The sequence below is a fragment of the Scyliorhinus torazame genome, unplaced genomic scaffold (assembly GCF_047496885.1).
Source record: "Scyliorhinus torazame isolate Kashiwa2021f unplaced genomic scaffold, sScyTor2.1 scaffold_1841, whole genome shotgun sequence".
Classification (NCBI taxonomy): Eukaryota; Metazoa; Chordata; class Chondrichthyes; order Carcharhiniformes; family Scyliorhinidae; genus Scyliorhinus; species Scyliorhinus torazame.
The window spans coordinates 880-12,009 of NW_027309568.1; the positions used below are offsets into that span (position 1 = coordinate 880).

The 11,130-nt window shown below is 53.3% G+C and overlaps 1 protein-coding gene across 1 annotated transcript; it reads right to left on the bottom strand.

Moving 5' to 3' along the window:
• Positions 1–306: 306 nt before the first annotated feature.
• On the bottom strand, positions 307–10,891 carry LOC140407712 (uncharacterized; the record flags this gene model as incomplete). The annotated part of the gene is made up of 6 exons (XM_072495013.1): positions 307–456; positions 908–1,057; positions 5,281–5,430; positions 5,883–6,032; positions 10,250–10,399; positions 10,742–10,891. Coding segments are annotated over 6 exons (900 nt in total), but the record flags the coding sequence as incomplete, so codon positions are not given.
• Positions 10,892–11,130: the final 239 nt, after the last annotated feature.

Consider the following 11,130-nt stretch of genomic DNA (forward strand, 5'->3'; position numbering starts at 1 on the left):
TTTTGTTCCGCTATGTTTTCCCATTAGCATCGCAAAGATTTGGTGTGGAGGGTTGGGCCTTCATTTGCATCCCATTATGATGCAAATCAGATTCATATCGGCCTCTGGCGGGTTTCCAACACACCTTGGCGGGCATCAACATAAGATCCCCCGGGTAATTCATGGCAATAAAACCGATTTCTGGGCGTCCCGTCGAACATGCCTCCCCCTGTACACCATTGATATCACCGACCGGGGCATGGGAGAATTCTGACAATAGCATCTGGAATGAGTTTCATTATTGTGGAAGGTGTTTTTTGGACTTACTTGCTAATGGTTGAGTGGAACTCTGTGCAGTTGTTGGTCCTGGTGTACTTGTTAGTGTTGTTGCGGGTGTAAAATTTGTTGTTGTCGTTGTTGATTGTTCGGGAGTGGAAGATATCTCAGCGGTAACAGTTGTCAGATTACTTAATGTAGCTGTATAAACAACAAAATCAATCTTTAATTTTGAAATATAACATGAGCTCAATCTTATTTAACCTTCATAAAGTGCATGATTTTAATCCATATACATATAACATTGCCATTTCCAAACAGGATGCCTTTGTATTTCTATATTGATAATTGTTAGTAATCCAGCAGTGATTTAAAAAATGACAAAATATAACCGTTCTTTAAATGAATCATAAACTCTCGAAGGATTGAATTATTTTCAGCACCATCAGTATGAAATAGCTGCTGAAGAAAAGGTCTGACCCTTACTAATTCCTACGTTTCTGAACTGATTTGTGTTGCTGAGCTCACTGTTCTGGAGCTTTGACAAAGAGTCATGGGACTCCAAACGTTAGCTCTTTTCTTTCCCTACAGATGCTGCCAGACCTGCTGAGATTTTCCAGCATTTTCTCTTTGGTCACTGTTCTGGACTCACTTGTTAATGGCTGAGGGGAACTCTCTGTAGTTGTTGGAACTGGTGCACTTGATAGAGTTGTTGTGGACGTAGAGTTTGGTGTTGTAGCTGTTGATTGCACAGGTACAGAAGATATCTCAGCCGCAGTGCTTGTAGGATCCATTGATGTAACTGTGCAAACAAAATGAAGCTTTAGTCATTAAATATAGAAGGAGCTTATTCTTACCTGTCCCACAAAAATAGCATGATGTTAATCCTGAAAAATGTAGGGGTAATTTTCAGCCTGCGATCGCTGTCAGAGAGAACGGAGATGCAGGCCGAAAGTCCAGAGAGAATCGGGAAAGGTGATTCTCTCCGGAGAGATCCCATTTCCCCATTTACCCCTTGTCAGTGATGTCACGAGGTTCACGCCCAAATTGCAGGAACTTTATTTTAATGGATTATAAATTTTAATATTATTAACCAGCCTCCCCACCACATGATCCCCCTCAGTAAACATTCATACCTCACTGACATTATGTCACATCAGAGAGATTTACAACAGCTTTGTAAAGACAGGATTCAGCAAAGGGGATGACTCCAGGAGCACACATGTAAATATAATAGCCACCGTGGGGTGAGATACATGCCCTGGCAGTGTTAACGTGTGCCAGTGGTCAGTTACAAGCATGGGCCCTTGTGGTCGCCCCATTTGCTGGTGGAGTGGGGGGGGGGGGTACCTTTAAAGTCTGGTGCAGGGGTGAGTGGAGAGCCAGCAGTGAAGGGAGAACCTGCAGACACGGGGTGAGCAGGACACTGACAGGGGAACACCAACGATATTGCCAAAGTGGTAATTTTGGGGAACCCCTGATAATTTTCCTGGGGAAGGAGCCCCCAGTGAATATCAGGGTGGTGGTGGGGAACCCCTAATGATTGTCTGGGTCAGTGTCGGCGAGAGTGATACTTGAGTTCTGATCAGGCTGCCCTTCAATGATGGCGCCCCGATCTCTGTAGAGCTGGATGGCGGGTCTATTAGGCCCCACCCCTGCAGAGGGACAGCATAGGCCACGGCCACTCAGTTATTTTCTTAAAAAAGACTCGAGATCTGTTTAGAAAACTGGGGCGGGATTCATCGACCCCCGCCGGGTCGGAGAATCGCCGGAGGTCGGCGTGAATCCCGCCCCCGCTGTCCTCCAAATTCTCCGGCCCCCAAAAATTAGCCCGGCGTGATTCGCGCCTCCCACCTCGGAGAATGGCGGGGACCAGCGCGACTCAATGGGCCCCGGGGCTGCACGAATTCTCCGGCTCGCGATGGGCCGAAGTCACGCACGTTTTTTTGCCAGTCCCGCCGGCGTAAATTGGAGTAGGTCCTTACCGGCGGCGCAGGTGGCCTCCGGGGTTCTTAGGGGGGCCGGGGTATCTGGTCCCGGGAGGTGACCCCATGGTGGCCTAGCCCACGGTCGGGGCCCACCGATCTGCGGGTGGGCCTGTGCCGTGGTGGCACTCTATTGTTTCGCACCGGCGGCTTTAGCAGTCCGCCATTGCCTGTGCAGAAACGAAGCCCTCTGTGCATGCGCGGGGATGACGCCAGCTCACGCTGGAGCTCCTGCGCATTCGCCAACTCGCGCCGGCCGGTGGAGGCGCAAACCACTCCGCGGTGGGCCTAGCCCCTGAAGGTGCGCATGATTTCGCACTTTGGGGCACTCCGACGCCGGAGTGTTTCACGCCACTCCGTCCCGCCAGAGTTGCCCGCCCGCCGATTACTGAATTATTTTCAGCACCAAAGCTGCCACTTTGAAAAAATATGATAAATTTCTCCCACAATGTTTCACTCAGGATGTATTTGTGTTTATGCAGTTTCAAAATCTTGTGATTCCATCTGTGATTATGAGGCAGCAAAATAGTTTTAAATTCAATCATGGAGTGGAATTCTCCCATCCTGGGAACAAGTCACGTGGCAGTGGCAGGAACGTGGAGTGTTTGCCACTGTGGTGGCCGGTGGGTAAACATTGCGAATCCTCTGGCCCTGACCAAGTTATTTATGCAACCGGGGGTTTCACGATGGGACAGGAGCACAGTGGTTAGCACTGCAGCCTCACAGCTCCAGGGACACAGTTCTGATAGCGACCTTGGGTGACTGTCTGTGTGGAGTTTGCATGTTCTCCCCGTGTCTGGGTGGGTTTCCTCCGGGTGCTCCTGTTTCCTTCCACAGTCCAAAGATCTGCATATTATGTGGACTGGCCATGCTAAATTACCCCTTAATATCCAACAATGTGCATGTTAGGTGGATTGGCCATGCTAAACTGCCCCTTTGTATCCAAAGATGTCAAGTTAGGCATTACGCGGATAAGCTGAGGGAATGCGCCCCGGTAGGGTGCTCTTTCAGAGGGTCGGTGCAGACTTTAATTGCTGAATGACCTCCTGCTGAGCTGTAGGAATTCTATGGTTCTAGATGGCGCGTAGACCGAGATCCGTTCGCCAAAAAATGTGCCCAAAATCAAAGACACATTTTTGTGGAAGGAAGATGGGAGGACTGAAAATGAGATGGTCCACCTGAGAACGCAGATGGAAAAACAAGAACATTATGGGGCTGGAAGATTGATCTCCTCCAGGACGCCAAATCGGGTAGATCCAACTTAGATTCTACCCCTGCCCACTGCTGTGGTGTTCTGAGGGCAGGGTTGCCTGTGGCCTCCATTCTGAAGACCCGAGGCAGCCCCATGCATTTTACAGGTAAGTGCCAACATTTGCACGGCACAGTGTACAGATATGTTTTGTTCCACCATGTTTTCCCAATCGCATCGCAAAGATTTGGTGTGGAGGGTTGGGCCTTCATTTGCATCCCATTATGATGCAAATCAGGGGCATCATTCTCCGACCCCCCGCCGGGTCGCAGAATGGCCATTGGCCGCCGTGAATCCCGCCCCCGCCCCCGCCGAAGTCTCCGGTACCGGAGATTGGGTGGGGGCGGTAATCGGGCCACGCCGGTTGGCGGGACCCCCCGCTCAATTCTCCGGCCCGGATGGGCCGAAGTCCCGCCCAGAAATTGCCTGTCCCGCCGGCGTAAATTAAACCTGGTATTTACCGGCGGGACCAGGCGGCGTGGGCGGGCTCCGAGGTCCTGGAGGGGGCGCGGGGCGATCTGACCCCGGGGGGTGCCCCCACTGTGGCCTGGCCCGCGATCGGGGCCCACCGATCCGCGGGCGGGCCTGTGCCGTGGGGGCACTCTTTCCCTTCCGCCTCCGCCACGGCCTCCACCATGGAGGAGGCGGAAGTGGTTCTCCCCACTGCGCATGCGCGGGAAACTTTCAGCGGCCGCTGACGCTCCCGCGCCTGCGCGCATTTCCGTGCCAGCTGGCGGGGCAACAAACGACATTTCCGCCAACTGGCGGGGCGGAAATCCCTCCGGCGCCGGCCTAGCCCCGACATTGAAGGGCTAGGCCGCCAAAGATGCGAAAGAGCATTCCACACCTTTGGGGCGGCGCGATGCCCGTCTGATTGGCGCCGATTTGGGCTCCAGTCGGCGGACATCACGCCGTTGGGGGAGAATTTCGCCCCAGATTCATATCGGCCTCTGGCGGGTTTCCAACACACCTTGGCGGGCATCAACGTAAGGTCTCCCGGGTAATTCATGGCAATAAAACCGATTTCTGGCCATCCCGTCGAACATGCCTCCCCCTGTACACCATTGATCTCATTGGCCGGGGCATGGGAGAATTCGAACAATAGGATCTGGGGCGAAATTCTCCAATATCGGCGCGATGTCCGCCGACTGGTGTCCAAAATGGCGCAAATCAGTCGGGCATCGCGCCGCCCCAAAGGTGCGGAACCTTAAGGGGCTAGGCCCGCGCCGGATGAATTTCCGTCCCGCCAGCTGGCGGAAAAGGCCTTTGGTGCCCCGCCAGCTGGCACGGGAATGACATCTCCGGGCAGCGCATGCGCGGGATCGTTAGCGGCCGCTGACGGCATTCCCGTGCATGCGCAGTGGAGGGAGTCTCTTCCGCATCCGCCATGGTGGAGACCGTGGCGAAGACAGAAGGGAAAGTGTGCCCCCCACGGCACAGGCCCGCCCGCGGATCGGTGGGCCCCGATCGCGGGCCAGGCCACCGTGGGGGCACCCCCCGGGGCCAGATCGCCACTCGCCCCCCCCCCAGGACCCCGGAGCCCGCCCGCGCCGCCTTGTCCCGCCGGTAAGGAAGGTGGTTTAATCTATGCCGGCGGGACAGGCATTTTAGCGGCGGGACTTCGGCCCATCCGGGGGGGGGCCACCAACCGGCGCGGCGCGATTCCCGCCCCCGCCCGGAATATCCGGTGCCGGAAAATTCGGGGGATTCACGCCAGCCCCCGGCGGAGGGTCGGAGAATCTCGCCCCTGGAATGGGTTTCATTATTGTGGAAGGTGTTTTTTGGACTTACTTGCTAATGGTTGAGTGGAACTCTGTGCAGTTGTTGGTCCTGGTGTACTTGTTAGTGTTGTTGCGGGTGTAAAATTTGTTGTTGTAGTTGTTGATTGTTCGGGAGTGGAAGATATCTCAGCGGTAACAGTTGTCAGATTACTTAATGTAGCTGTATAAACAACAAAATCAATCTTTAATTCTGAAATATAACATGAGCTCAATCTTATTTAACCTTCATAAAGTGCATGATTTTAATCCATATACATATAACATTGCCATTTCCAAACAGGATGCCTTTGTATTTCTATATTGATAATTGTTAGTAATCCAGCAGTGATTTCAAAAAATGACTAAATGTAACCGTGCTTTAAATGAATCATAAACTCTCGAAGGATTGAATTATTTTCAGCACCATCAGTATGAAATAGCTGCTGAAGAAAAGGTCTGACCCTTACTAATTCCTACGTTTCTGAACTGATTCGTGTTGCTGAGCTCACTGTTCTGGAGCTTTGACAAAGAATCAGGGGACTCGAAACGTTAGCTCCTTTCTTTCCCTACAGATGCTGCCAGACCTGCTGAGATTTTCCAGAATTTTCTCTTTCGTCACTGCTCTGGGCTCACTTGTTAATGGCTGAGGGGAACTCTCTGTAGTTGTTGGAACTGGTGCATTTGATAGTGTTGTTGTGGACGTAGAGTTTGGTGTTGTAGCTGTTGATTGCACAGGTACAGAAGATATCTCAGCCGCAGTGCTTGTAGGATCCATTGATGTAACTGTGCAAACAAAATGAAGCTTTAGTCATTAAATATAGAATGAGCTTATTCTTACCTGTCCCACAAAAATAGCATGATGTTAATCCTGAAAAATGTAGGGGTGATTTTCAGCCTGCGATCGCTGTCAGAGAGAACGGAGATGCAGGCCGAAAGTCCAGAGAGAATCGGGAAAGGTGATTCTCTCCGGAGAGATCCCATTTCCCCATTTACCCCTTGTCAGTGATGTCACGAGGTTCACGCCCAAATTGCAGGAACTTTATTTTAATGGATTATAAATTTTAATATTATTAACCAGCCTCCCCACCACATGATCCCCCTCAGTAAACATTCATACCTCACTGACATTATGTCACATCAGAGAGATTTACAGCTTTGTAAAGACAGGATTCAGCAAATTGGATGACTCCAGGAGCACACATGTAAATATAATAGCCACCGTGGGGTGAGATACATGCCCTGGCAGTGTCAACATGTGCCAGTGGTCAGTTACAAGCATGGGCCCTTGTGGTCGCCCCATTTGCTGGTGGAGTGGGGGGAGGGGGGGGTACCTTTAAAGTCTGGTGCAGGGGTGAGTGGAGAGCCAGCAGTGAAGGGAGAACCTGCAGACACGGGGTGAGCAGGACACTGACAGGGGAACACCAACGATATTGCCAAAGTGGTAATTTTGGGGAACCCCTGATAATTTTCCTGGGGAAGGAGCCCCCAGTGAATATCAGGGTGGTGGTGGGGAACCCCAAATGATTGTCTGGGTCAGTGTGGGCGAGAGTGATACTTGAGTTCTGATCAGGCTGCCCTTCAATGATGGCGCCCCGATCTCTGTAGAGCTGGATGGCGGGTCTATTAGGCCCCACCCCTGCAGAGGGACAGCATAGACCACGGCCACTCAGTTATTTTCTTAAAAAAGACTCGAGATCTGTTTAGAAAACTGGGGCGGGATTCATCGACCCCCGCCGGGTCGGAGAATCGCCGGAGGTCGGCGTGAATCCCGCCCCCGCTGTCCTCCAAATTCTCCGGCCCCCAAAAATCAGCCCGGCGTGAGTCGCGCCTCCCACCTCGGAGAATGGCGGGGACCAGCGCGACTCAATGGGCCCCGGGGCTGCCCGAATTCTCCGGCTCGCGATGGGCCGAAGTCACGCACGTATTTTTGCCAGTCCCGCCGGCGTAAATTGGAGTAGGTCCTTACCGGCGGCGCAGGAGGCCTCCGGAGTTCTTAGGGGGGCCGGGGTATCTGGTCCCGGGAGGTGACCCCATGGTGGCCTAGCCCACGGTCGGGGCCCACCGATCTGCGGGCGGGCCTGTGCCGTGGTGGCACTCTATTGTTTCGCACCGGCGGCTTTAGCAGTCCGCCATTGCCTGTGCAGAAACGAAGCCCTCTGTGCATGCGCGGGGATGACGCCAGCTCACGCTGGAGCTCCTGCGCATTCGCCAACTCGCGCCGGCCGGTGGAGGCGCAAACCACTCCGCGGTGGGCCTAGCCCCTGAAGGTGCGCATGATTTCGCACATTGGGGCACTCCGACGCCGGAGTGTTTCACGCCACTCCGTCCCGCCAGAGTTGCCCGCCCGCCGATTACTGAATTATTTTCAGCACCAAAGCTGCCACTTTGAAAAAATATGATAAATTTCTCCCACAATGTTTCACTCAGGATGTATTTGTGTTTATGCAGTTTCAAAATCTTGTGATTCCATCTGTGATTATGAGGCAACAAAATAGTTTTAAATTCAATCATGGAGTGGAATTCTCCCATCCTGGGAACAAGTCACAGGGCAGTGGCAGGAACGTGGAGTGTTTGCCACTGTGGTGGCCGGTGGGTAAACATTGCGAATCTTCTGGCCCTGACCAAGTTATTTATGCAACCGGGGGTTTCACGATGGGACAGGAGCACAGTGGTTAGCACTGCAGCCTCACAGCTCCAGGGACACAGGTCTGATAGCGACCTTGGGTGACTGTCTGTGTGGAGTTTGCATGTTCTCCCCGTGTCTGGGTGGGTTTCCTCCGGGTGCTCCTGTTTCCTTCCACAGTCCAAAGATCTGCATATTATGTGGACTGGCCATGCTAAATTACCCCTTAATATCCAACAATGTGCATATTAGGTGGATTGGCCATGCTAAACTGCCCCTTTGTATCCAAAGATGTCAAGTTAGGCGTTACGCGGATAAGCTGAGGGAATGCACCCTGGTAGGGTGCTCTTTCAGAGGGTCGGTGCAGACTTTAATTGCTGAATGACCTCCTGCTGAGCTGTAGGAATTCTATGGTTCTAGATGGCGCGTAGACCGAGATCCGTTCGCCAGAAAATGTGCCCAAAATCTAAGACACATTTTTGTGGAAGGAAGATGGGAGGTCTGAAAATGAGATGGTCCACCTGAGAAAGCAGATGGAAAAACAAGAACATTATGGGGCTGGAAGATTGATCTCCTCCAGGACGCCAAATCGGGTAGATCCAACTTAGATTCTACCCCTGCCCACTGCTGTGGTGTTCTGAGGGCAGGGTTGCCTGTGGCCTCCATTCTGAAGACCCGAGGCAGCCCCATGCATTTTACAGGTAAGTACCAACATTTGCACGGCACAGTGTACAGATGTGTTTTGTTCCACCATGTTTTCCCAATCGCATCGCAAAGATTTGGTGTGGAGGGTTGGGCCTTCATTTGCATCCCATTATGATGCAAATCAGGGGCGTCATTCTCCGACCCCCCGCCGGGTCGGAGACTGGCCATTGGCCGCCGTGAATCCCGCCCCCGCCGAAGTCTCCGGTACCGGAGATTGGGCGGGGGCGGGAATCGGGCCACGCCGGTTGGCGGGACCCCCCGCTCAATTCTCCGGCCCGGATGGGCCGAAGTCCCGCCCAGAAATTGCCTGTCCCGCCGGCGTAAATTAAACCTGGTATTTACCGACGGGACCAGGTGGCGTGGGCGGGCTCCGGGGTCCTGGGGGGGGGGCGCGGGGCGATCGGACCCCGGGGGGTGCCCCCACGGTGGCCTGGCCCGCGATCGGGGCCCACCGATCCGCGGGCGGGCCTGTGCCATGGGGGCACTCTTTCCCTTCCGCCTCCGCCACGGTCTCCACCATGGGGGAGGCGGAAGTGACTCTCCCCACTGCGCATGCGCGGGAAACTTACAGCGGCCGCTGACGCTCCCGCGCATGCGCGCATTTCCGCGCCAGCTGGCGGGGCAACAAACGCCATTTCCGCCAACTGGCGGGGCGGAAATCCCTCCGGCGCCGGCCTAGCCCCTCAATGTCAGGGCTAGGCCACCAAAGATGCGGAGCATTCCGCACCTTTGGGGCGGCGCGATGCCCGTCTGATTGGCGCCGATTTGGGCGCCAGTCGGCGGACATCACGCCGTTGGGGGAGAATTTCACCCCAGATTCATATCGGCCTCTGGCGGGTTTCCAACACACCTTGGCGGGCACCAACGTAAGGTCTCCCGGGTAATTCATGGCAATAAAACCGATTTCTGGGCATCCCGTCGAACATGCCTCCCCCTGTACAGTCTGTCCATTGATCTCATTGGCCGGGGCATGGGAGAATTCTAACAATAAGATCTGGGGCGAAATTCTCCGATATCGGCACGATGTCCACCGACTGGTGTCCAAAATGGCGCAAATCAGTCGGGCATCGCGCCGCCCCAAAGGTGCGGAACCTTAAGGGGCTAGGCCCGCGCCGGATGAATTTCCGTCCCGCCAGCTGGCGGAAAAGGCCTTTGGTGCCCCGCCAGCTGGCACGGGAATGACATCTCCGGGCGGCGCATGCGCTGGAGCGTTAGCGGCCGCTGACGGCATTCCCGTGCATGCGCAGTGGAGGGAGTCTCTTCCGCCTCTGCCATGGTGGAGACCGTGGTGAAGGCGGAAGGGAAAGTGTGCACCCACGGCACAGGCCCGCCCGCGGATCTGTGGGCCCCGATCGCGGGCCAGGCCACCGTGGGGGCACCCCCCGGGGCCAGATCGCCACTCGCCCCCCCCGGGACCCCGGAGCCTGCCCGCGCCGCCTTGTCACGCCGGTAAGGTAGGTGGTTTAATCTACGCCGGCGGGACAGGCATTTTAGCGGCGGGACTTCGGCCCATCCGGTGGGGGGCCACCAACCGGCGCGGCGCGATTCCCGCCCCCGCCGAATATCCGGTGCCGGAAAATTCGGGGGATTCACGCCAGCCCCCGGCGGAGGGTCGGAGAATCTCGCCCCTGGAATGAGTTTCATTATTGTGGAAGGTGTTTTTTGGACTTACTTGCTAATGGTTGAGTGGAACTCTGTGCAGTTGTTGGTCCTGGTGTACTTGTTAGTGTTGTTGCGGGTGTAAAATTTGTTGTTGTCGTTGTTGATTGTTCGGGAGTGGAAGATATCTCAGCGATAATAGTTGTCAGATTACTTAATATAGCTGTATAAACAACAAAATCAATCTTTAATTCTGAAATATAACATGAGCTCAATCTTATTTAACCTTCATAAAGTGCATGATTTTAATCCATATACATATAACATTGCCATTTCCAAACAGGATGCCTTTGTATTTCTATATTGATAATTGTTAGTAATCCAGCAGTGATTTCAAAAAATGACTAAATGTAACCGTTCTTTAAATGAATCATAAACTCTCGAAGGATTGAATTATTTTCAGCACCATCAGTATGAAATAGCTGCTGAAGAAAAGGTCTGACCCTTACTAATTCCTATGGTTCTGAACTGATTCATGTTGCTGAGCTCACTGTTGTAGACTCACTTGTTAATGGCTGAGGGGAGCTCTCTGTAGTTGTTGGAACTGGTGCACTTGTTAGTGTTGTTGCGGACGTAGAGTTTGGTGTTGTAGCTGTTGATTGCACAGGCACAGAAGATATCTCAGCCGCAGTGCTTGTAGGATTAGTTGTTATAACTGTGTAAACAAGATGAAACTTTAGTCATTAAATATAAAATGAGCTTATTCTTTCCTGTCCCACATAAATAGCATGATGTTAATACTGAAAAATGTTGGGGTGATTTTCAGCCTGCGATCGCTGTCAGAGAGAACGGAGATGCAGGCCGAAAGTCCAGAGAGAATCGGAAGAGGTGATTCTCTCCGAAGAGATTGTATTTCCCCATTTACCCCTTGTCATTGATGTCAAGAGGTACACG